General features: G+C 45.3%; 1 protein-coding gene across 1 annotated transcript in view; it reads left to right on the top strand.

Moving 5' to 3' along the window:
• Positions 1–27,426, top strand: part of LOC138548002 (cytochrome P450 4B1-like) — a 166,739-nt gene that overhangs the window by 60,771 nt on the left and 78,542 nt on the right. Inside the window, exons 6-7 of the mRNA XM_069642249.1 lie at positions 4,348–4,499; positions 4,587–4,693. Coding sequence (XP_069498350.1) covers positions 4,348–4,499; positions 4,587–4,693 — 259 coding nt within the window. The remainder of the gene's footprint in view (positions 1–4,347; positions 4,500–4,586; positions 4,694–27,426) is intronic.

The following is a 27,426-nucleotide window of genomic DNA, read 5'->3' as shown; positions in this document are numbered from 1 at the left end:
TTGCATGGTGGTGGTGAGGGCGAACTAAAAGGACCTGTTTGTCAGGTCGAGAAAAGCCAAGACTACTTGAGGTCAGAGAGCATCAAGTGAAAGCAGCTTACACGGTGAGTCCACCACTTGCGATTAACTCCGGAACGCTCAGATGCTGTTCATGTGTGCCGAGCCAGCCAAGTCATTTGCGTATGATATTGCATTTATAATGCGCCTATACACAAGTATTTCAAGGCACGTATGTATGAAAAAGGTATTGCTATTGAATACCAAACAAGCAGAAAACAACAAAAGTGGTGTTCTTTGAAACATAACTGTTATATTCATGTATGCACTTTACAATGTTAACAGGATAAGCAGTTAGTAATCTGCAGTCCTGTGTGAAATGCGTAGCAAGCATGTTTTGCACTTTATGGTGCTTTGTTTTATATATATCTAAAGCGCTGGAGTGGTTTATTGCAATATGAGACATTTTTGATGCAACACTATGCTCCTTACAATGTTCTATATTAAACATTGGTAATTCTCTCACACCGTCATACATCATGTGTAAAATGGCATTCAGCTTTTTACAGTGCTCCATGGCATTTGCCAGCCCCGCCCTTCTTTTCATGTATAGATGCGCTGGGCATTACCTTTTTAGTATTTGAATAAAATGCCCAGAGTGCCGTTAAGTGTCTCATATTGTGCACAGATATATACCACACATCTTTTTACAGACCCACGTGCTTTCAATTGTGTAGCACTCTGCACTTTAGAGAATTGCATGTTGTCCGCCTCCAGCCTTTTTATATCCTATGCATGTCCAATCTACTATAATAGAGAGCGTTAAAATGTATGTCCCCTTTTGTGTAAACAACGCATACTCTGTAGCAACTCTGTATTGATATACACTCAGCCATTAATGTTAATCTTTGAGAACAACGGCATTAGCCACACACATCCAACATGGCGGCCAAACTGGGCAAAACATCACAAGGCTCTCATGGCTTCAGTGTACACAATTGAAAGAGATGACGCATATGGATGGGAATCTTTAAAAGAAATGTCAACCTTCACACCATAACAATCTGACAAAGCCCTTCGTATGAAACGCGTAGTTGTTTGTCTTTCTCTGTCTACATGCTGTCCACCATGTGCAGAATAAAGGACGTCTAACAGAGACCCTCTGGACTTTGGTGTGTTGCTTTGGTATTTTGGAGGAGTGCCGCCGTGAGCTGATTATTTTCAGTAACTTGTTTCATGTTGTAATTTATGGAAGTGCCACCCACTGTGTGGGGGAACTACCATAAGAACTAAGGCATGCAAGCAATTCCCACGACAAAAGAAATGAAAACCTGGGCAGCTTAAAAACCTCAAATATTGCCAAATGCCAGAGGGAAATGAAAAGAATCCCAAGGGTTGTAAAAGGCACTGTTTATGTTTTGGGAAAGTTATACCTGGCTGCCACAGTCAAGGCAGAAACAGGAAAAGACTTAATCCTGACCACTATTTTTTTATTGATGCAGAAGGGAAAGAAAGGTGGCAAACAGACTACCCTTCTGGAAGAAGCTATCAGAAGGGAATTGAGCATTGTATGCAGAAAAATCCTAATATGGATCAATGTGAATGTTCTGTTCCCTGAAAGCTGCTAACATTTTGATAACAAAGTAGACTATTGAAGTTGTTGTTATTCTAATTTGGCAGTTACCATTAAAGCACGGTTCTGTTCTTGGTGTTGAAGAAGTAGACAGGCAGGCGAGTATACCCATATGGCAATAGGTTATTGCCCAGAAGAACCTCATTACAGGATAAGCCAGGTAGTAGAAGATGCAAGTGCTGAAGAGTGGTGCTAATAGAAAATAACATCTTGAGTTGTGACATTTGGGGAAAGAATTGTGAAAGCTGGTTGAAGAAAAGTTACAAATCTTTTTGCAGTTAAAATTGTGGTGAACCATCCTGACCAAACTGTTTGATGTTACGACAAATGTGAGACAGTTCTTATTCCAATAGGAGTGAGAGTTTATGACTTTTTCAAGATACTTTATTGAAGCAACAGAACTTTGTGAATTTGAGTACAAGAACTTAAGAACTGCATTGGAACTTTATGTTAAAACGGATTCCCTTGTTTTTCCATGGAACTGTGGAGAAAATCATTATTTGGGGATGGGAAGATCTCCCAGATCATAACAAGAGACATTGGGCCTCATCAGGAGTTGGGCTGAGCAGTAAAAATGCGGTGGTAATGCTATTTCTGCTGCCTTACTGCTGTGCCCAGCTTTGAGCTGGAGGCAAATGTGCCGACTTTCTGCCCATTTATTGTGAAATTACTGCTGTGGTAATTGCACCAGAAATGCCCTATTGAAAAAAATGGGGACTTTGGGAATTGGGGAGCTTTGAGCTGGAGGCGAATGCGCCGACTTTCTGCCTAATTTTTGTGAAATTACTGCTGTGGTAATTGCACCAGAAATGCCCTATTGAAAAAAATTGGGACTTCGCCTACCACTGCAACTTGTGATCCGGCGCTAATAGCGCCTGACCAGGTTGCGGTAACGCTATTTGCGTTGGGCAGTATTCTAGCAGATTTACCGCCAAGATACTGCCCAACTTGTGATGAGGCCCATTGATCATGCTGTGAATCAAGTCATATGTTATATATTGTTGTTGAATTCAATTGCTATATATTTACTCTGATTGTTGTATACGTGTGAGGGTTAGATAGCTCTTAGTTAGAGTGTCCCCTTTAGTTTATTTTAGGCAGGTAAATCCTTGTCAGGGTAGGGATAGTGAGGCGTTAATCCAACCTGCTTAGTTAAAAAATGGATATAGTTGAAACTTCTTTACAAAGTTGTCTGCCTCACATTACTGACCCCTCTCAGATTCTAGAAGGGTACTACAATCCATGCTCTGGGGTTTTAACAGGGTGTTGGATAGGATGATCCGATCTTCTTTGAATCAAGGGAAGTCTTTGGAAGATTGGGAAGTTCCATTGATAGGATTTGGTTGGTGGACATGGTTGGGGTGACGTGGTCAATGTTGAAGTGAACAGTAAGGTGATCTGATTAGTCGAGAGGTTAGGGGTTACATTTCTGAGTTGGCAAAGCTATGCTGATGATGCCCAGAGAGTTGACTTTGTTGTGAGTTGAGTTGGTTGGGTTGTGGGTGAAGTTTAGTGTTTTGTGTACGTTGGTTAGTGCCTCCTTCATGGTCTTGCAGAAATATTTTCTTGGAGATTAAGGTGGTGACCAGATCGGTAAAGTTATTGAAAAAGGATGTGCAGGTAGTCTGAAGATGATGTTGAAGGGTAGAGTGCCTCTGGGGAAAAGGGCTAAGTGGCTGGAGAGTGATTTGAATGAGCAACATTTGATTAATTACAGTCTAGTGCAAGGCTAGAAGACTTACAAATGATGTTAAGTCCTTGGCATTGTGAGGAATGGCTTTGAATTGGATGCTCTAGCCCAGGAGTTTGCAAACTTCGTCCCTCCAGATGTTTTCATCTACAACTATCAGCATAATGAATGCTGAGGGATCAAGGAAGTCACAGCCATGAGAGTCATAGGACAAAACATCTGCTGAAGCCTTATTTGAGATTGAGAACGTCCAGGTTGTGGGTAGACATACGTGGCTATGAGGTGATTTCATCATTAAAACAAACAATTGTTGGGGATTTGTTTTTTTTAACCACTACCCAGCTCTTTCCCCACTTATTCCCAGACTGGAGCTTGTGTCTATAATTGTACCAGTCCTAAAATAGGTTGGGAAGGGTGTTTAGTGGGAGAAAAAAATATTGTTTACCAAATGACATATATTTAGAGCTAAAATCACCTAGAACCATATGATTTCATCCAGGTTTCATTAAGGAAGAGTGTGCCTAGGCCATGGGTGGTGATGCTTCACAATCTTTTGGGTAAAAAGACATAAAGAGCTACTACAGATGCCTATCACAGAGACATCTCAAAAGTCAAATCTGCGTATCAAATGGAGAAAATCTCTTCATCAGCCAATATGCACAAAGAACTCTCCAAAATAATTAAAGTACTTTCCTCATCCTCCGACAATTCTTCTACATTCATGCTTTCCCAAAATCTTCTCAATGGCCTGTCAAAGAGAGCATTAGTCTCTTTCCCAGCAAGTTGGTACTTTTAGCTAACACCTGGTTTTGCTTAGCCTTGCTTACAGAGAAATCAATGTTGTCTATGCTACTTACGTAGCAGCTCCAGCTTTGCTGACGATATTGTGCTTAAACCCCTAGATCCCTAATCCTTAGCAGCCTCTTGCTAGACTTCTGCATGACACCATTCTACAGTGCTTGCTCTACAATGGAATCAGAGAGTAATACCCGCAGATTGTCTCATATTTTATCTATTTGTGTTTCAGTAAGAACCCCTACATCCAAGCCATCTTCGACCTCTCCTATCTGGTGGATCACAGATTCCGCTTTTTCCCATATCATAGTGATCTAATTTACCATCTGAGTCCTGAAGGAAGTCATTTCCGAAGAGCCTGCAAAGTTGCCCATCAACACACAGGTATTAAATAAAAGTGCTTGCATTCTCTTCACTGAGATCTTTGCCAATTAAAACAAAAGATGTGTATGCAATGTGTTTTTCTTACAGATGCTGTGATCAAGCAGCGAAAGGCATTATTTCAAGATGGGAAGGAGTTTGAGGAGGTGCAAAAGAAGAGACACTTAGATTTCCTCGATATTCTGCTGTGTGCCAAAGTAGGTGTAGCAGTTTGCATGTGTATCTTTCTGTCCATCCACATCTTCTTACATAGATTTGGGAAAATATATCAATGCAATCTTCCATCAATAACTATAACGCCATATCGTCATGTGTAAAGGACCATAAATGCACAACATGAACACCCCTATGCATGCATCGCAGTGCCAGTACTAGTGAGCAGCCCAACCACAAGGAAGTCCCTTTCACAGGTGAGCACTCCTCCAAAATGATCATCAACTAACTGTCTGTTGTGTTCCATGGAGTTAGAGGTAGTCCACCACAATCAAGCAAACAAATGCTAATGCTGAAAAGAATATTAAACGCAAGAGGGGCCAGTGGTGAAGGCCACACTAAGATTCACAGATTGACACATAAGAAGACCAGCCAGAGGGAAGTATACAGGGTGGGTGGGATGTGACAAATTGGACTCTGCTCCACATGAGAACTCGGATGAGTAGGGATAAAATGGCCAAAAAAAACAATACAATAATAAAGGTACAACTGGGACAGTTTAGAGATGTACTTCCTTTCCCTTTTGTGATAACGTGGGCTATGCTCTTAAGACAGGGGTAAAAGTGAAACAGTAGTGGCACACACAAAAGATTATCACAGTCCAAAATAAATGGAATGTTCTCAATCATGGTTGTATAAAAATATATATACTTTAATTAAACACACCATCTGTAGTAGAATGAATAGTAAACATTGCAGAAAAAACAAAGCCTGCATAAAGAACAGAGATGATGCAACAGACCGAGGAACGTAGCACTCTGAGCAAAGTTCCAGAGGTGGTAGGTAAATTACTAGCTACAAAAAAGATACTTTGTAGTGAAAACAGGATCAATCTCTAGGGCTGAATTGGACAGAGGGGGCAGTTCAGAGTCCACACTACCTGGATTCAGTTATTGGTATTTGACTGTGTTCAACTTGAGAGATTATAAGAGTTGTTGAACCTCATTTCGGGTATGTTGGATTTTGAGTGCCCAAGCAGCAAGCGAGCGTCGAGTAGGGGCAAATACGGGTGCACTGTGCAGTCAAAGGGCTGCTCTCAAGGAGGCAGGTTGCTGTGGTTCAAGGATTGCTTCGCAATTCGGCTTAGCTGAATCAGTGTTTTAGCCGCTGGGAGGGGTCCATAAGTGACATTCCAGCGGTTCTAGTTGGCGGGTGACAGTGATAGAGTAGTGATCTCGAGTGAGGTGATGTGCAGGTCAATTAAGCGGTCCTTCAAGGGCTAGCTGGATCGAGCTGTGGTGGTTACCCTTGCTCAGAGTTGGTGTGACTCCCCAGTGGTTCAGATCGGGCCCCGGCATCAAGCAGTTGCTTCGGGTAGATGACGGGCTTGCCTAGTGCACAATGCAGCATCAAGCTGGTTGGCGGTGCAAGCATGTTCGAAATGTTGGAGTAGTGCATAAGCCAGTGCCGGCTTGTTTCTACTCATTAAATGTACAGTGAACACAGAATTACTGGTTTGGTGCGGTGGAACGTGCAGCTCTGGCTGGTCAGGCCCTCCAGTTGCTTTGAGGCCCACTAAGTGGGACTCGAAGACAAGATGGTTCCATTCAGGGCCTGTTATCTCAGCTCTAGGAGATTCTGATGCAGGGTGGTAGGTCCTGGTCCACAAAAGAGGTCACTTGCGATGTCCCCTGTGAATGGGTAGGGGAAGGCTTCTTCTTCACCTCAGGATGAGGGCTTTGAAAAATACAACTTTCCCAAATGAAGTCCAATTAGTTTGTCAGAGAGAATCTGTCAGAAGGGATGGAAGACCCCTTTGGTTAAAGGCGCATATCCCCAGGTGATTGGACATAAGCTAGTCTGGCCTAGTGGTCCGATCCCTGTTCTGGAACAGAGTGGACTTTGCCCTTCTGATGCCACACCCAAAAGTGCTTTGCTCCAGAGGAAGTGGAGAGGACAAGAAAGAGAGAGACAAAATGGTGGAAGTCTTCTTCCATTGACCAGAGCACGCCTGCTTTTCAGAATTCCGCCCTGCCTCTTCTCACTAAGAACACGCCTTTAGAGATGCAGCACCATGGTGTGAGGCCACTCCTTTTGAAAGGGTGTGTTTCTTTGAATCCCGGCCGCAGGACTACTGCCTGATGTGTGGCTGTCCTGGGCTTAGAGTGTAACCTGACCTCACAAAGAGATCAAAGAGGAGGTCCGGGCTCCAGGTTTCTGTCCTGCTATTTGGCAAGCTACACCTGGCTGACCAGACTACACATCACCTCCCACAGTCTCGGGAGGATAGCTCAGGGGCAACATGCTCGCCTTAGAAGCAAGACGGCACAGAGTAACACAGGTTCGATCCCCGGGTACGTGCTTAGAAACCTCTGGCTATTAAGCGCGTTATAAGTATCATATCACAGCAGAGCTGAATCACAGGAGCTGACACATGTGCAATATCGATTCAGTTGTCATGATCATAAGAAGTGCCATGCACTATGCCTAAACTCAGGCATTGCTTTGTTTTAGAGATTATGCTGCCACCATCATTGGTTACTTATGATCATCATAGTTTTGGCACAGGAGTGCATACATTAAATGCACCCCCAATGCAGCAGAGACGTGGCTGTAACTGAAGATGGCAAATCGGCAGCTGTGTTCTCTGAACCAGCTTTGTTGCATGAGTAGAGCAGCAGCTGCAATTCAGGATACTGATACAGCAGGACACAAAAACATACTATGCTTTGGGCATGGAGTTTGGGAAAGGGAAATCTGATCATCAGATTATCTTTTCAGAGATGGAATTACCCACATCATTTTATTATTTAATAAAAAGCAAAAAAGACAGTGCTTTGCACCCTTGCCAGATGGCAATTCGTCACATGCCCCCCCCCCCAAATCACCGCCAGCCAAAAGGTTTGAAACTCACACTTTTAGAGGCTGGCTCATCCTCCTGGTGAAAGTACTGAATGAGGCCATCTGCAATGTAGTGCTGTGACCCCGGTTTGTGTTGGTTGTCCATGCCCAACACATGTGGGAATATAGCCCAATGCAGTAACTTGGTCTTCTCTCCCTGCATGGACATACGCCATCTAAGAGGTACGTGGTCTGTTTGGCAGTGAAGTGAGACCTTACATGTAGGGTTTCAACTAGCGTATCACCTAAACTACTGCAACTAACTCCTTCTCAATGGTGACCCAATTGTACTCTTGCTTGGTCGAGTGCCAACTTAGGTACAGTGAGACAGGCATGGTATCAAGAGAAACACAACTGTTTAAAAACCTTTATTATCAAACTTTGTGGGGTTGGTGTAGTGCCTACCTAAATCTAAGGGGATTATTCCCTCAACTGATGCTTCCAAGGGCTGTCAATGCCGTAAGTCCAAAACCAAAGTTTGTCTGTTTACAAACCTATGCTTTCCCTCACTCCAAATGTGTTAGGGGATTGTTTTTAAATGGTGACTCATAAAAGAAAGGAAATGTAAACCACAGCTTGTAGTCTTACCAATAGGTGTAGTACTGCCAGTTCAAAATAGTTCAACTCAAAAGGGGTGCCCTTGGAACCTTCCATGCAGGGTTCTTGCCGTAGGTCAATAGAATTAACCTCCTCTCTGGGCCTCCTGGGGTTCCCTTACCAAAGCTTTTATCCTTCTAGTTCCAAACAAAAAAAAAGACTCAGTTCCTGTTAGGTCTCTCATGGCTCCCTTCCCCAAATCTAGGCCTCTCTTTGCCAAGTTTAAGAATGACTTTAGTGGGCCTCTTAGGGTTACCTTCCCCAACCTAGGCCCCTCTTCACAAAGTTCAACCAACAAACAGAAAGTTCTTCTTGTCAGCATGCACTGTTCGCTGCACAGCTCTTTTGTGGGGGTAGTATGAGAGACTTTCGAAAACACTGGGCTCTTTGCACCTACCAGGCGTGACCACTCTGACCTGTATCCCCTCTCCTTATTCTCTGGCACCTTTTCCTCTTCTGTGCTGCTTTCACTCTGTCCTTTTCCACTTTATTGTGCTTCCTGCACACCTTCATTGTCTGTTGTGCACACTTGCACCTTCTTTCCACCTTTCTGTGTCCTTTACATGCTTCTCCTTACTTTTCACTGTGCTACATTGCACCATCAGTTTTCACAATGTTCTCTTGCACCTTCATTTGCCTTTTTATGTGCCTCTTGCACTCTATATTTTTCTTTCGGTTTGATTGCACCCTTCTCCTTACTTCCGGCTCTCTCTCGCAGCCACTCTTGGTTGTTTCCGTGCCAACAGGGCACTTTGCTGTTCTTCATTAATTCCGTGCCTCTAGCGCACCTTTTCTATCATTCTGCTTTGCTTTCTTTCACCGCTTTCCAACTTGCGCTTTCTTTAGTCACGCTTTCGCTTACTGGGCTCTTCTCTCAGCAACCTTCCTGCTCCCGCTCCAGTCTCCCACATGCTTCTGAGTATCTCTCTGTCTCATGAGACTCACCAATAGTAGCGTGGCTCCGGGGAGCAGGTCAAATGGGTTTGGAACAAGGTCAGAGTCTCAGCACCATCCCCTCTCCCACCCTTGGGACTGTCACACGTCCCAAGGAGAATAAGCATTTCATGGAACACCGCCAGCAGGAAACAGGCTGCCTCGCTCCGGCTCCCTGAAGACACGGCTCCCTAGCCACGCTGCAGCCCCTCAGGAACACTTGGCCAGCTGCTCGGCACGTCATTCCTCTCCAGATCCTCCATTTGGGTGTGTTTGACCGAATTTCTTTTTATCGCAGAAAACTGACCGCAATTTATCTGCCCGGGGCCCAATTTAAATGCACACGCATTTTTGATTGTTTTATTTTTTTTTGTCCCCTGCCTCCTATTTTAAAGGACCGGGAGAAAGTCCTGCACCTACAAAATTGCAAAATATCAAACATGGGAAGCGGGGGACACCACGCAACCACGCTCTACAGGGTTGGTATTTTGCAATATATGCGACCAAATTGCCCCGAAGGCCAAATCACCCATGCAAAATATGATCAAATTGGTCATTAGGTCCATTGTTTTAGGTCAAATAGGCTAATACCTTTTATACTGCAGGTGAGAGCCAATTGGAGTCAGGTGTGCGCAGTTGGGGAAATGTGCATGATCTTGACTGACCCTATAAGTGGGACAATTCAAAGGTGTTAGATGGTAAGCCTCACGTTGTATCCCTATGTTGTTTCTATGGGTAATCCTCATTGCTCCCGATCGCCTCCTCCTCATTCCAGTATTTATTGGAAATGGTAGGGGGGAGATGGGGTGTGATTGAAAATACCCCATTAAGACTGAGGGAGTGTGGGTTGGTGTATCATTGGAAAAGGGGGGAATACCAGGTTTCGCCCCTCAGTTATTCCCCTCCCAATTCCCCTTGACTGTCCACCCTTGCTTGTCCACACCCAGTGTCAGGATTCAAAAGCGAAGGCCCTTCCCTGGCCACCTAAAAGGAAGATCCCGGGGAGTAGGTGGAAGAATACCAGCAGGTTTCTCACAGTACGCACAAGGTTGGTCTACCCCTTCAGAGTTCAATTGCACTAATAATGCATCAAAGCCAAATTCACAAGTGTCTGTCGGAATGAGGAACTCTTGCCAAAAATCAGAAATCTGTAGAACGGGGGCCTCGGACAGGTAATCTTTTAAGCCTTGGAAGGATGACTGATAGGCAGGGGACGAGATGACCTTCTTCTGTAGTTTCTTCAATGTTATGTGATTTTGGGGAAGGGATAGGCCACCAAACCCCTTAATAAAAGGCCAGTAATAACCATTGATGCCAAGAAAGGCCCTCACTTGAGTCTGAGCCTGCACTATCTGGCATTTGGACACTTTGATAGTCAAGCCAGCGTTCCGCATCACTTTCAGCACCTGTTTGAGATGTGATAGAAGGTCTTCCCAAGTGTTGCAGAATACTGCAATATCCTCTAGGTAGACAACGCTGAAGTATTCCAGCCCTATGGTTTCCCATCCGAAAGGCATAACATTGAACAGATAATGCCATCTGGGGTGGAGAATTTGGACCTCTCTTTTGCATGATATGTCAGACTGACCTGTCAGTTTCCGGCCATGAGGTAAAAAATACTTATCAATTTGTGACAGAACTGAGCCCCTGTAATCCATGCAAAAGCGGACCTCGGCTTTCACGCTGATGTATGTTTTAGGGACCAGTACAGCTAGGCTAGCTGAGGGGCCATGAGAAGGATTGATAACCCCCAAATCCAATATCTTGAGGACTTTCTCCATGATGGTGTCTTTTACTTTGTCAGACATCCAGTGAATCATACTTTTTACCAGCTTACTGTATCCAGTGTCAGTATCATAGACACACCAATCAATTTTACCCGGAGTCAGTGAGAACAGACCTGCAAACGAATCCAGCGATCGTTGGAAGTCCTGCATTTTCTGTTGGGTTTGGTCTGGAAAGATTTGAACTCCCTCTAGAGACCCGTTAGTGGGCATGGCATGAAGCAAGTTAGGGAGGGGCTCTGTCTCCTCCACCATCTTGTCATCCGTGACCTGAGCCATAACCAAGTTATCATGGCTATAAGGGGTTTTAGACGGTTGACGAGGTAGACCCGATGAATCTTTCTCAGGGTCTTAGTGTCAATGAAGTAGTTAACCTCACTGATCTTTTCCAGCACTTTTCCAGCACTTCAAAGGGCCCAATTGACTTGGGGTGTATTCTGTCATGGTGGCCTTATGGAAATGCCAGTGCTTCCTGAGCTCATGGCTTGCCTTTTGATGAAGGGACTGAACCCTTGGGATGGCAGGAGAATATCCCACTTTCTCCTGAGACACCTATCATGCCCTTCATGAGCTTGTTGAAACGCTCAACAAGCCGGTTGGTTTGTAGGTGAAAAGATGTGGAAAAAGTGTAGGCTACTCCACCTTCACCCCACTTCGTCTTCATGTACGCTGATAGGAAGCCCATGTTAGAATTTACGTCTTTATGGAATCCCACACAAGAGAATATGTCGATGAGTGCCTTCACAACAGGGGCTCTGATGCTCCTAAAGGGTACAACCTTAGGGTATCGGGTAGCATGATCTACCATGACCGAGAGGTACAAGTTTCCTGAGGAGGTTGAGGATCCAAAGGACCAACAAAGTACAAACCTATACTCTCAAAAGGCTGCCCAGCCACAGGCAGTGCAATTATGGGGGCCTTAGTTGTGCCACCAGCCTTGCCAGATGCTTGGCAAATGTGGAACGATTGGACACATTCTTTCATCTTTGACCCCCATGTGGGGCCACTGGTGTAATGGAGGCCCCCGTCCGAGGGATCCCCCCACCCCATGCAATGGAAGACACTAGGCTGGTGGCCTCCATGTCATGGGGTGGGGTAGTCCTATGACTTTAAAAAGAAACAGTGGGTTATGAGTTTGCCGGTCCGGAAACAACGGTACCGGTAAGCTTGCCGGTACCGTTCTTTCCGGACCGGCAAACTACGAGTTCTGCAAACGAGTGCCTTTCTGCCCACCAGGCCTGACCTGGCAGGCGGAACGGCACTGGCGCGCAGAACTCGACGGATGCAGCAGCACTATTCATGAATGGTGTCGGTGCATCTGGCCTCCCCATTCCCATTGCGTCCAATGGGAATCAAATGGAAATGGGGAGTAATATTTTCTGGCGCCCGGAAATGGGCATTTACCGGGTCCGCCGGGGCTTTAATGCACCAGTAATTGCTCACTGCCGGACACTGGAAAATTCATGACTCTGGCGGCAGTCGTGCTGGTATTTACCGGCACGGCTACGGCCAGGGTCATAATAACCCCCAGTATCTTTTTGAAGTCACTCTGTATTCATAAAGAAATTAATCCCGTTATGGTTCAGTCCTTAAAGGAAATCATTTCTTTATGAAGTCAACCTGTCTTCAAAAAGAAACAATTTCTTTTTGAAGTAATAGGGCTCCCCTTAAACCCATGACGGCTGCGTGTGTGAGTGTATGTTGAAAGGGTGCACACTTAAATGTACTGGTGACTGCCTGGGTGTGCCTGCATAGTGAAAGGGTGCACACGTAAATGTATAGGTGGCTGCCTGTGTGAGTGTATGGTGAAAGGGTGCACATTTAAATGTATGGGTGGGTGCCTGGGTGTGTATGCCTGTATGGTGAAAGGGTGTACACTTAAATGTATGGGTGGCTGCCTGGGTGTGCCTGTATGGGGGGCTAACTCTTCAAATGTTGGGAGAGGCGCTAACTTCACGGGCGGTGGGGGAGGGGCAAACTTATTTGTGCGGGGGCATCCAATTTTGTTATGCATTTTAATGAGACTATTCTAGTGCAGCTTCAATGTTACAAGCAGTTAACTCTCTCCTTTAAGGTTTAAATCTCCCACTTATGGACTGCTGCGAGAATTGAGTAGTCTCCTGTTCCCTCTCTACCCTTCCAATCACTCCCCTGGCGTGCAAGTACTAAACCCATATCTCAATTTTAATTGGCTAAAAAATATGGCATTTGAATGCAAGTACTAACAGTGAAATACTTTATGTTAGTAATTGCTAGGCTCTTGTTAACAGCAAAACCCAGGTGCCGTTTAACATCTTTGTACTGTTCTGTCCGGCAACTGCTCTGAAGGTCAGCCAGGTCGTGTCAACATAGCCCAACATTTTGGGGGGCAGAAGTGCTGAGTCCCAGTCAACTCAATGGTGTTGCACCACTACTTGTGTTTGATGCCTTGATTACTTATTGGTAATCTTCATTACTCCTAGTTCCACTCTTCCTCATCCCAGTATTATCTAAGAGTGAAGGAGCCTCATATGTAAGCTCTGGGACAAGGACGAGGGATGTGGAGGTAATTCTGGGCCAAGGAGCTGATTTTGTAGGTTGGGGAAGGGGTGGGAGGGAGAGGGGATGTTTGTGGGGGGGGGGGGCGGATTGTTGACACATCCTAATGGTTGTCCAGGTCCAGTCTAAGCAGGCATGATATGTGGTATTAGTAGCTAGGGAGGCAGTGCAGGGGTGACTGATCAAGAAAGAGTCTGGACATAGTGAGACTCTGAGGGTAGCCCAGCAACCAGTCGGTACAGCAGACAGATAGGTCAAGTAGGCCAGGAGGGGAGGGAGAGAGAGAAAGCAGAGGAGAAGAGTAAGGTTTTGAGCTGCTTCCGGATCTTCGGGTGATCCGGCTCAAGTTTGAGAGGGGCAGGGAGGCCTGTCCAGAGGGAAGCATCTGCATAGGAGAGAGATCTACCCCTCCCCCCACTCTCTGCCTGGGGAAGTGCCTAACCCTTAGAGAGTTGGAGGTAGCTGAGTGAAGGGCTTGAGAGGGATTGTGTTTTGGAAGAGAGCGATAGATGTAGTGTGGGCTCAAGCCCAGAAAGCTTTGTGGACAATGCAAAGGGTCTTGAACTTGTTCCTTGCAGCAACCGGGAGCCAGAGGAGAGATTTCAGGGCTGGAGAGATATGATCTCTGGGCTTGAGGCCAATGATAAGTCTTGCAGTTCTGTTCTGGATTAGTTGCAGAGGGCAGAGCGTAGAGGAAGGCAGGTTAAGAAAGAGACTTTTGCAGTAGTCCAGCCGAGAGAGAACCAGAGCTCTGGAGACAGTGAGCTTCTGGGGAAAAGTGAGAAAGGGAAGAGTCCCTTTGAGGAGGAGCAGCTGGTAGTGGGACTTCTTGGCGATGTCCGAGATGTGAGGAGAGAAAGAGAGAGTGGAGTCAAAGATGACAACCAATTCTTTTGCCTCGCAGGAAGGCGAAGGAAGAGGGTCCAAGGTAGAGGAGAGAGTGCGAGAGGGAAAGCAGGAGCAGGGGTCACAATGAGAAGGATCTCCATCTTACTGGTATTAAGGGAGAGATCGGTGGATGTTCACCAATCCTGAATCGTGGAAAGATGGTCAGAAATGAGAGAGAGAGGAGAGGAGAAGAGCCTGAGGGGAACCTGACGGAAAGCTGAGTGTCATCTGCATAAGAGGAGATGGTAGAGATCAGGTGGGCCAAAGGGGCCAAGAAGAGGTTGAAAAACCAGGGTGAGAGGATGGAGCCCTGGGGAATGCCACAGGTATAGAGATGTGGCAGAGAGAAAGGGACCAAGTTGCACCTGGGAAGGGCAGTCCAAGAGAGAGGAGGTCAGCCACTCAACGGCCTGATCCGTGATGCCCAGGTTCTCATGGAGTCGATTAATCAGGATGGCGTGGTCTACTGTGTTGAAAGCAGAGGCAATATCAAGGAGGATGAGGACAGAAGGAATGCTGTAATCAAGGTTAGAGAGCAGATCTTCACAGGTGTTCAGGAGAACAGTTTCCATGCCTCTGGAAGCTCTGAAGCCTGACTGATGGTCATGGAGACAACCAACAGATTCAGTGTGGAGAGTAAGCTGGAAGATGGCCAGTTTTTTCCAACAGTTTGCTCAGTAAAGGGATGATGGATATTGGGCGATAGTTTGCCAGGCAGGTAGGAAAGGCAGACGGCTTCTTGAGGAGTGGGTGCACAAGGGAGTGCTTAAGGGGAGAGGGGAACATTCCAGTGGTGAAAGAGTGATTACAGAAATCGGCCAAGGCTGGAGCGAGGGTGTCAATATGGTCCTTGATGGTTCTGGAGGAGCAGGGGAGCCCCTGTTTCACACTTTCATAGATCAGGCTTGTCTAGAAACCTCATCAGGTAAGGTCAGAGAGAAAGAGGAGAAAGTAGGAAGAGAAGTATAGCTGGTCAATGGGGGCCAAGAGAGGAAGAGGTAGAAAAAGAGGAGATAGGGGACTGGATGTCCTGAGTTTTAGTGGAGAAGTGAGAGAACAGAGCCATACAGAGGGCCGGGGAGGGAACAGGAGAGGTATAGACCGCAACAGGATTGACCAGTTACTTGCATATTTTATACAGTTTGGCCGCGTTGTTAAAGGCCACAGAGACGCAGTGTGTTATCTTCTTGATGAGTGTTATTGCTTCGACTGGCATTTTGGTGGAACTAGTCTAGGTATGTCTAAATGAGGCCTGGCATGCTTACTGTAATGTTATTAAACTGGTCTACATTGTGCAGACAGTTGGACATGTTTTCATTGTGGTATGGCATTATTAATAGCAAAGCATTAATGTTCCTGTGCACTGTTGGTGACTTGGATGTATTGGATTGGTGTTACCCTACAAAACCACTGCAAACACTCTGGCTTTTTAGCTGATTTTTCTCAGAAATTGTGTTTAAATTGCATTAAAACACATTTTTATATCTTTCTCCCAGTGCTGTGCAGTGTGTGGCATAACCCTTCAACAGCACATTTGTGCCTATTGCGCAAGCGTGATAATCTAGGCCAAGCCAAAATGTGGCGCGACCCGTGATTTGGGGGGGGGGCCTCAGCATGGTTCGCAGGGGGGCCCCAAGATTTTTTTTCACGACACTGGGGACCGCAATAATGGGAAGAGAGCCTGTCAGTTATCTTTGTCATTCCTAGATGACCTGCTAATGCAATGTCATGAGCCAAGTTCAGAAGGAATCTCCTCTGACGCTGAGGGACCACTAAACGCCAGGTGGCCAACACCTCAGAGTTCTTTGTCTCACTGTAGAGGAGACTGTTTGTTTGTTTATTCACTTTTAATGCGCACCAGACCCAGGGGTATCAGGGCGCACCATATTACGACAGGGTGTGGCAGAGAATTGTAATGTTTAGCCGCTTTCACGGGGAAGCTATTTCCACCTACTTTAGTGAGTCTAAATCTGGGGATAGTGAGGCAGTTCCTGTTGCTGAGTCTTAATAGTCTGCTAGATGTTCTCCTATGGACTCTGTGCAAGAGATAACTGGGGTCAGCATTGCTGAGAGCTTTATGGGTGAGGGAGGCAGTTTTTAGTAGGATCTTATTTGGCGCCTCGTTGCTGAAATATGTGATCTTCTGGGGACACCTAATGCGGCTCTTAAGGAGCATTATTCTGAAGGATTTGAATTCTCTGCGTGATTGATTTATTGACGCATAGGTACAGGGCGTTTCAGTAATCTAGCCTAGAGAGAATCAAGGCTCTGGCTAGTATCATGCAATTATCATTCTATAGAAAGGGTTTACCTGTCCAAATGAGTTTGCAGGTGTAGGCGGTGGCCGAGGCAATTGACTTCACCTGCTTGTCGATGGAGAGGGTAGAATCAAGGCAGAAGTCAAGGGTCTTTACCTTCTTGGCCACCTTGATAAGGTTTCCGTCGATAACAAAGGAAGTGTACCCCTGGCCTAGTTTCTTTAGGTTAGAGTGAGTGCCCAGGATAAGGAGCTCAGTCTTGTCATAATTCAGGCAAAGACCATGGGTAGCCATCCATGCCTGAATGACGAGATACACCCTGTTTACCAACGCCAAATCGTCTTGATAATCCCCTGAAAGTGGTAGGAGAATCTGAGTATCATCTGCGCTCTCAGTACAGCCTGAATATTCCAGGGCTTCCCCCTGGGCCTGGTTATCTGCCTGTTGATGCTGATCTGCCAAGAATGAACAGTCATGCTATGCTTGGCAAAAGACAGCCTGACTCGGGCCCCAGGCTGAGGACAAATCACATAGCTTGTGGAGAAATCTCAGGACTGAAACTACTGTGTCCTCCACATCAGGTTCGAGTTCTATGCCAGGAGGCAACCGTGAACTCACTGAGTCTGGTGCCACTGCAGCAGGAACACCAGTGGCCAGTAGACCATGACACTGACACAGTAAACCTAATATTTACCTACGATCATGGATGAGAGAAAACTGGATGTGCCTCATTAGGGGCAAAACAGAGTTCTTAATTTTTGGATCGCCCCTGGCAAGAGCAAAACTAAACTCCAACTATCAATCCTTCTCCATCCATGGATGCAGCATCCCTGTACTAGACAAGATAAAAACTCTTCATCCATCTTGACACGTCCCTACACACACCAATCAGATTGCAAAAAGCTGTACCTACTACCTAAGACTCCTAAAAAATATCCACCCCAACCTCACCGAAAATAATTGTACCATCACAGCAAGATCAGTCATCCTGTCGAGGATCGACTACTGCAACGCCCTTCTTGCTGGCGTGCAGAGACTACAGATTGTCTAGAACAATGCCAGCCGCATTATCAAAAAGATTCCAAGAAGGAACCGTATCTCATCCTGCAGAAAAGCTTTGCACTTGCTCCCTGAAAAAGCTTGAATACAATTTAAGGTGGCCACTATGGTGAATGAATGTCTACATGGGAAAACTCCCACTTATATGAAATCCTAGTGCCCACTATGAGCCAAGTAGATCACTGAGCTCATCCAACCTGATTCAGGTAAACTGTCCACCTTTCAAATGGACCAGAGGCTTGGGAAAATCATTTGTCGAAGGCTCAGCTAAAATCTGGAAACTTTACCCCTATGACAAGAAACCAACATCAAATCTTTCATAGGATCGCTCAAGACCCTTCTCTTTCAGTAATTCCTTGGTCCCCTTGCCCTCTGCTCTGTTCTCTGTCCTGTGATATTGTTGTCTGCTTGTGTACTTTTGTGCCCCGATACCTGTGTTTTCCAGTGCATTGTAAATCTATACATATATAAAAATAAAATAAATAGACCCTCTATGGCAGGTTCAGGCATCACTGTGGACTCTAGATCCCAACTTGGTAGTACCAACGGTGCCGGTCTTTCGCCGTCATCAGCCGGAAGAACCACTGGACCCTTGGCACCCAGGACTGCTTCCCGAGCTGATTCTGTTGTGCTACATCATGTGACTGTGTCAATGATTTTAGTGTCAGATGTATCATTTCCTAAATGACAATCTACAGGAATAGCATCTTTTACAGCGATGCAGAGCTGTGAAGTTTCTCCCCTCCAACTGAACTCCAGGATATCAGTGGGTATCAGGTGAGACCATCAAATCTCCTAACTAGCTTGGGAGGATCAGGGATGATCTGGACCTCGTGCACACACTGTCGGCAGACAGCGGTGATACCCATAGCGTGATACCCATAGCAGTATCGCAAAGTGCTAGTCCTCTGTTCCAATTAATGAGCAGATCATCCAAAAAGTGGTCTGTGTTAGCGGGAAATGTGTCTTCGGTGGGAGACCCAGTACCTTTCCCACTGAGCTATACAAGGGTAGATTCAGCCAGCCCCAGGCCGAGTAGATGCCCAAGTTCACTATTTCTTCTTCCTTCATGTGAGTAGCGCTAACTACTGCCTGCTTGAGACTAATTTTGCAGGTTGCTTCTCCCTTCTTGGTCTCCTATCTACGCAGGTGTTGCAGGCATAGGGGCTGTAAAGGTGGGTGCCCCGGACCATGGGGTGCCCTCACTTCTCCTTTCTGACAGAGCAGATGATGAACGTGCCTGAAATTACCCCTCAGGTTTTTGAGGCCCTTTCTTAACAACTTTGTCCTCACCCTCTTTTGATTTACTCTTCTAAACCCCCTTGTCATCTGGTGTGGACGCACTAACAACAGCCCTTTTCTGGTTGCAAGTAGCCACAAACTGATTGGCTGCCTTTGCAAGCTCCTGAGGGTCCATGATATTCTTGTCCACTAAATGCTGATGCAACTCTATCTCACATGGCTTAAGTATGCTCTCATATGTGATCAAAATAAGTATGTGTCATATTACCTTTGACCCAACCGTGCAGATATTACAGGGACTGATTTGTAAACGCCTCAAAGGTTTGACTCCCCTTTTTGGTGAGCTCTCTAAAGCTCTTCGGGTATTGTTTTAGGGTTTTGTAGAACTTCCTGAGGACTGCAGCTTCATCTTGGAATATATATGACTCTCTTCAGGAGTCAACTGTATAATCACAACAGTTCCAACTGTTGGTAGACGGCTGATATGGCCCGCAACCTACAACTGCTCTTCTACCTCCTGGAGACAAACGGCTAACTCCAACTTTTGGAACCAGTTGAAAATGTTCTTCCTCATCTCATACGGCTTCATATGGAGTGCTGGCACCTATGCTTTTCTTGGGACCCACCGCTAGAGATACGTCCTTCCACACAAGGAGGCTTCCTTCTGGTGGGCCTCAAGCTACAGCTTGCACAACATCACGTAGTCCCTTTGCTTCACTTCTTATGGAGCCACCCTCCTTTCTTTTACAAGGTATAAAGAGCTCCATAAATAATGTAAGTAATTCCCCAGCGCAAGACAGAATCTGCAAACTAATATTGCCACTGGAAAATCCTAATCTGCAAAAACAAATAGAAGGAGAATAAAATTCGTAACCATGGACGAGAAAAGAAAACGTCTCACAATAATAACCAAAGAAAAAGCCCTAACAACCGAAAAGGGCACTTCGAGACTGGAGGGGAGAGAACAACATATTGAATTACCAGTCTTCAGTGAAACAAAAAAGGAACTCCAACTCACTTGACTGTAAACAATTGAACCCAAAAATACATTACTCCACAAACAAGAATTCTAAAGCTGAAGAAAATAGATGGGCTACAAACCAGCTGCAAAATAAACCCCCTAAATGACAGCAAAGAATGGCAAAATATTGCCTGGTAGCCGAAAGGATTCTGACAGCCAAGGACGACTTCATTCTCAATCGAAATAACGTCCTTCGTTAATTACATCATGTACCTGGTCTAAGATCCATCGAATCCAGCGACATCCAAACTGTAGAATTCATAGACGAACGCAATAATGATAAGAGCACGTTTTCACATTGATTCCAGGCTGATATGTGACTCACTCATAAAAGCTGTCCCCTTCATTCTTTCACTTCATTTTAATCATCTTTTCGGCGACTGTTCAAAATGGATAGAAGATCTAACTATCATATGTCTTCAGGAAACATGGAGGGCCGACTGTCCAACCTGTGAGGAATTTGAAATATCAATTAATCCTGCCATAATGAGAAAAAATGGGCGTCCTTCTGCAGGGTTGATGACGATGATCAAAAAGAACTCAGGATGGAAAACTATTTAATCTAGTAATCCCTCTGCCTTTATACAGCATACAATCATAAAATCAACATGTCACATGACTAGAAAAGAAAATCAACTTGATTTAATTAATGTATACTGGCACCACGCCCTGGCAGGCACAACCAAATTCATAACGACAGTCTATGAAATAATTGATGATATAAGCAGTGGGGACCTTAAACAAATAATGACTGGAACAGCATAAAGACAGACTCTCGAAAACTGGCTTCCAGATGGTATAATGCAATGGACGAGAGAAACCTAACAGTCTTAAATGGTAATATCAAGGGTGAAATCCTAGCTCATTCAATGTGGAGCGACATGAAGTCTGCTTCAACTATAGACTTCTTTTATGTGTCGAATAATCTTACACAACAAACAAAGGCGCTTGAAATTACTAAAATGCAGACGAGCGATCACAGCCAACTGTCATGATACCTACCCCCGGGGACCCAGACCAGGTCCGTTTAACCCCGGAAGCAGGCATCAAGTTATTTTGAGCAAGCCCAAAAACCCCTGCTAGGGGCTGTTTGGGTGCGGTCCTGGCGCCTATGGCGCCATGCTCAAATGGAGAGTCAGTCCTGGCGCCATAGGTGCCAGGCTCATACAGTAGAACTTACCTGATGCAGACCATGCTGCAAACTTACCTGATGCAGACCATGCTGCAAGAGCTCCAAGCAAATGAGGCTTGGAAGGGACTATTTTACCTTGGGACTATTTTTTACTCGGGTGGGGCTAGGGAGGAATACTTACCTGGGACTACTTTGGAGGCTATTTAAACCACGCCCGAAGAGCAGCACATGCTTCGCGTTATTCTGCATCCAGCAGCGTAACGCTCACCGTGTCTGCAAGCCTGCATCCAGTCTTCTGCCATGCCCGCCTCGAGTCTGCAGCTCCTGGTAAAAGGGGGAAACAGAAGGAGAAAAGGTTAGAACAAGAGCAATACCTTCGATCCTTACCTGAATTCCGGATCCACCGCGCCTTCGAGCTGGAAGAAAGAAGTATTTCACGCGTGCCGCCTCGCCTGCTGCAGCGCTGCGCTGAATTTACCGTCCTTCGCAGCATTCTTACGATCCACCACATCCTTCTGCATGTTCCCGCCGCACTCCGGCACCTAAGGGGAACACAAGAACAGCAAAGGTGAGCCAAGGGAATAAACAGAGGCAATAGTAACTACCCCCATAGACTTACCTGATTTACCGCCAGGGGTACTATTCCTCTTCACGGGTCGGCGCAGTCTCCATAGCGTCCTCGCCGTACCCCGGCCCTTAAGCGGAACAAAAGGACAAGGTGAGACAAAGGGACAAGCAAGGGGAATCCTTCTCACCACAATAGACTTACCTAATTTTACCGCCAGAGGCATTATTCCCCCATATTTTCTCTCCGCACCTGAATAAGGGAAAAAGCAACAGGTTACATTCTGGCCTCATTTTATTGAACTGTGTTGGATAAGACAAATCCTTACCTGAACTTCGTCAGCCACCACGAGGAACTCTTCACTGGGGTCAAGCTGCAAGCTAAAGGAATCGGACAAGGGTGAAAGTCAGACATTTGAACTCTTAGGAACTACAATGTTCTGAAACGCACCAATTCCTTCAACCAGTGAAATAACTGGTTATCTACGCGCCCCTGCGCTCGATGCAGGATGGAGAGCTCATCCTTCCAAACCATCAGGTGAGACTTTAAGAAGAGACATTAGAGGCGATCAGTGGGAAGAACAGCGTGGGGAGGTGAGGGTTAACTCTCAACTCCACGGGTGGTTAATTCCCGTTCTCCATTTACAGAAGAATACTCCTATGGGCCAAGCAAACCAAGCTGGGTGGGCCATTCCAGTCTGTCATCTCGGCACTACACGTCACATTGGTGGAGACCGCAGCTGTCCAGTTCGGATCGACGCCCCTGTGGGAGCCAGGTGAGCGTAACACCAACTTAAACTATCTCTTATATATGATGAAGGTATAAAGGCTGATTGCTGGAATCAGAACATCCTGGTTGAACCAAATAGGACTCGTCTGAAGATAAATGCTACTGAAGTAAAAGCCCTTGTAAATGCATACGCTAAATACTCAAGCAGTCAACACCCATCAGAAGTGGAGTACTCTAATTTTTTACAGCAGTATAAATACCAGAACAATGGGTTGAAAAATGGAGCTTTTAAATCGAAGCACCATTATGACAGCAAACTCGTAAAGAGACGACAAAAACTGCGACAGGAGTTGAGAGCACTTAGGCACTCTGGTAATAAGAAACAACAAGTTGCCAGGAAAAAATGCAAACAAAACTATAAAAACTGGCTAATTTCACATAAGATAATATTCCAGCAAAGAGATGCAGAGGCAATGAAGCGCAGCCTAACAAATAACAACTCACAAGAGTTTTGGAAACTAATAAACCAGAGCAGCTGTGAACAACAAGCCATTCAAACCAACATGGTAACAGAAGCTTAGTGGGCACACACTTTACGAAAGTGTATGAGAAAAAGAAACCACAAATGACCCTGACTTTCCAAAACTAACACATTGGAACATTAAGTCGATGAAGACAATATCTTTCAAAGCATTATGCGGTGCAGCTCGTCACGGGCACTAGGTCGGATGGCCTGACAAATTACATCTTAAAACAGAATTCCAAAGAGTGTGCATCCTTGTGTTTCAACTTCTTCACAACCATAGCTCATAAAATGGTGATACCGGCCTCGGCCTTGTGGTCCGATATTCAAAAAAGGAAATCAGGCTGACCCAAAGAACTACAGACCGATCGCTCACTTGGATGTCCTAGGCAAGATCTTTGCGATGCAAATACAGAAACAACTATCAAACTGGATAAAAACCAGTGGACAATTAGACCTTCGCCAGACTGGTTTTGTGAAAGGAGTAGGATGTGGGTTAAATCTTCTCTCTATCAATGTGCTAAAAATGGAAGCCATCAGAACAGAACAAAGCATATATCTTGCGTTTATAGATCTATCGCAAGCTTTAGATAGTATCGACAGAGAGCTGTTGTGGCAAAAGCTAACTGAATGGAGATGCCCAGAAAGCTTAATTATGGCAATAAAAGAGCTCCACACAGACACTCAAATAAGAGTAAGATTGACCCAAAAGGGGGCTCTATCGAATCCCATACATACTGGTCGAGGAGTGAAACAGTGCTGCCCGTTAGCGTCAGTAATCTTCAACCTATTCATCTGAGATATTGATGAAGCGTATGCAGGAGCCAAAATCTTTCCACCTAAAATCAACAGTAAATAAATAAATTGGCTGCTCTACGCAGATGATCTTGTGCTGTTGGACTTAACACTGATTGGACTACAGCAAAAGCTAAACATCCTGCAACAGTACATTCAGCAAAATGGATTATGTGTAAACACAAATAAATCAGAAATATTGATCTTGCAAAATTTACAAAAGATCAAGCATACACCAGCTTCAAAAAAGTTCACCTGGAAAATTGGAACAGATTCCATCAAAATAGTAAAACAAACCTTATACTTAGCAATGTGTATCAGTTCCAGCATTAATGGTGACCCGTGGGTTCAAAAAACAAAGGACAAATGTAAACAACTTACAGTCCAAGCATGCCTACTAAACAAAAAGTATGGAACATTTTCGATAACGCCAGTGCTGAACTTTTACAACTTGAAGGCTGTTCCATCACTAATACATGGTGCTGACGCTGCATTTGGCTGCAAACCAGAGTTCTGGTCTTCAATAGAACATGAATTCTGATCAAGAGTGCTGTGGTTGCCGAGAGGTGTACCAACTGCATGCATACGATACGATCTGGGCTTAATATCCATCAATGCAAGGATATCATGGAATACCCTAAATGAATATCGTAAAATGAGATGCAGCAGTCGGTGCCCCAATATGCAATGTTGCAGAATCTTGACACTGGAAACAGGCTGAATATTCTCACCATATGGGCAAAACGCTGTGATAAAATCTTAACCGACATAAGCACGGATTTCTTCACCTTGGAAAGTAACCCAAACAAAGTTAAAACCATGTTATGGATCCAAGATTGGATTGACACTATTGACATTCGTAGTCAACACAGAGCTATGAACCTAATTCCCATGGAAGTAAAAATATACAACATGGTAGAACATTATCTCGAAAAATTTCCTGGGAAAATACGTAGACTTTTATTTTTAAAATTCCGACTAAACCAGTTGCCAACAAGGGAAAAACCAAACTTGTGGTCAAATGAAAAGTCTGCATCTTCATTATGTCGATTGTGCAAAAACTCAAATGAAACCCTGACACATTTAACTTTAATCTGCCCGGGGCTAATTAATGAAAGAAATCTGCATTTTGCTAAATTTGTAATCATGAGACCGTCGTTAGACATAGAAGATTGGTGGAGAATCTTATACAGTGACTCTGTTCGAAAACTAACAATTGAACTGACTTTCTACCTAGAAAAGATAGTAGAAAAACTAAGCAACATTCCAGAACTATGAGTTGTCAATGATGGTCTCGGGTTAAATGAACATGCATGTTTTAAAATGGGGTAAAACTTGTTTTTTAACAGTCTTTCTTTTTTAAAGGTTTGTAACAAACCAATAAATAAAAAAATAAAAAACATATATAAGCGTCTTTCATGGCCTGGCCAAAGCGCAGGATCTACCCGATGAGTGCGATTTGTGGGAGACTCATCACCCCTGGGACACTACCATGCCCGTCCGGTGGGAGAAATTCTGGGAAGTGGTATCTCTGTCACTTTCCTCACCATTTCCCATTCCCCCTGAGGTGCATGGCCAACCAGTTTAGGGTAACCACCTCACCTCTTGCTCATGAAAATCCAATATCCCCCTACCTTCCTTGATAGCTTAGAGGCTTCTCAACAGTTCGGCTTTCTTAACCTTACTGCCATGAGGGCTACCCCATCTCTCCACAGAGGTTGCGCAAGATGCTTCCTGTCAAGGTTTGCACCATGCTCATGTCGAGTTCCATGGTTGAAAAAATACCCTGGCAGTGAAAACTATTCTTAACGGCACACTTTTATTTTGGATGGCTGAGCTGTAGACACCGTCTGTTTCAAATTCCACTGGTGCCATAAGTGTGACAAATTGGATTCTGCTCTGCAGGAGTACAAGGATGAGTCGGGTAAAATAGCCCTCTCAGCCCTCAAACGTCTACAAACCAAAGCACAAAGTAATTAAAAATGTATAATCGGGACAGTTAAGAAATATACCTTCTTTGCCTTTTGTGGTAATGTGGGCTGAGGGAAGGCTATGCGCTTAAGAGTAGTATGAAGGTGAACTAGTAGTGACCCAAGCAATACGCAATATAGGGAATGTCAAAGCAAGTTACTATGAAAAAATATATACTTTAATTAAACACGGTTTCTGCTGTAGAACAAATAGAAAATGCTGTACAAAAACCCACCACACAGGAGGAACGGGGAAGGTGTAACAGTCTGAGGACAATAGTACTCTGAGCGTTGTTTTGTAGGTAAAAGGATATGTTGTTGATGAAAGCAGGAGTGAGTGTGACCTAATCACCCTCTAGGGGGCAAGTGGATTGAGGGGGCAGTTCAGAGTCAACAGTATGTGGATTCCGTTCTTGGTGGGTTGACTGAGTCAGACCGGGTGTTGAATGATGATATGAGTGGATCAAGCCCAGTTCGGGCACATTTGGATTGTGTGGGCACCAGCAGAAAACAGGTGTTGAGTAGGGCCACATGTGGTCAATTTGTGTGATCAAAGGGTGACTTTCAAGGATCTAGGTCATGGTGGTCCCAGGATCGCTATGCAGTGGAACCAGGCTGAGCTGGGTTTCAGCTGCTGGGAGGAATTGATAAGTTACCCTCCAGCAGTTTGAGTCGTTGTGCAATTGTCACTGCAGTGATGTTCCCGGGTACCTCAATGTACAGGTACATGAGGCGATCATTCATGGGCTAGCCGGGTCGAGACATGGTGTTAACCCTTGGTGAGAGTTGGCATGTGACTCAGTAGTGGTTCAGTCACTACAGGTCTAGCAGTTGATGGGCTTAGCTAGGAAAACAATGCAGCATAAAGCTGGTTTGAGGTGCAAGTAAGTTTGAAGTGGTGGAATGACAGTGCCGATGACTTCCCTCTCAGTCACAGAGCCATGAAAACAGAGCGACCAGTTTGGTGCTGTAGAACGGGGAACACCGACTGGTCTGGTCTTCCAGTTGCAGTGAGGCCCACTCAGGGGGACAACGAGGACAGGATGGTTCCGTTCAGGGTCTGCTCTCCCAGCTCTAGGATATTCTGTGCAGAGTAGTAGGTCCTGCTCCACAGCAGAGGTCACTCCTGATGTGACCTGTGAGTGGGTAGGAGACAGATCTTCCTTCTGCCTTGGACAGCTCCTCTTCCTCTCAGGCTCAGTGCTTCAGAAAGTACAACTTTTCCAAAGAATGCCCAGTGAGTTCTTCAGAGCAAACCTGCAGCCTTATGAGGTTTCCGAGAGGATCTGAGAGATTCTTCTTGAAGGGGTGGAATACCACTTTTTTTTAAAGGCACAAGTCCCCAGGTGATTGTACTACAGCTAGCTTGTCTAAATGCTCCAATCCATGCTCTTGAACAGATTGGAATGTGCCCATCTGATGTCACACCCAAAGTGCTTTGATCCAGAGGAAGTGGAGGGTACAGCAAGTTAAATAGACAAAATAGTGGAAGTCTCCTGCAACTGACCAGAGCACTCCTGCCTATCATAATTCTGCCCCCTTCCCTCCTCACCAAGAACAAAGGCCTTTAGAGATGCAGTACCCTGGTGTGAGGCTACTCCTTTTCAATGGGTGTGTTCCTTTGCACGCCCAGGCCTGGGTCAGCTGCCTACTGTGTGGTTCGGGCAGAAGGTGTTACCTAGCCTCACAAAGAGATCAAAGAGGTGGCCCGGGCCCCAGGTTCCTTTCGTGCCATTTGGCAGGCTACACCCGGCGGACCAGAATACACATCACCTTTCACAGCAGCGGTGAGGCACAGGAGCTGCATGTGAGGTAGCAATTGGGATGTGGTGGTCGTGACCA

Source organism: Ambystoma mexicanum, chromosome 1q (assembly GCF_040938575.1).
Source record: "Ambystoma mexicanum isolate Mex_15411 chromosome 1q, UKY_AmexF1_1, whole genome shotgun sequence".
Taxonomy (NCBI): domain Eukaryota; kingdom Metazoa; phylum Chordata; class Amphibia; order Caudata; family Ambystomatidae; genus Ambystoma; species Ambystoma mexicanum.
The sequence above is the reverse complement of the archived record's forward strand: the minus strand, read 5'-3'. Positions and strand labels throughout refer to the sequence as shown.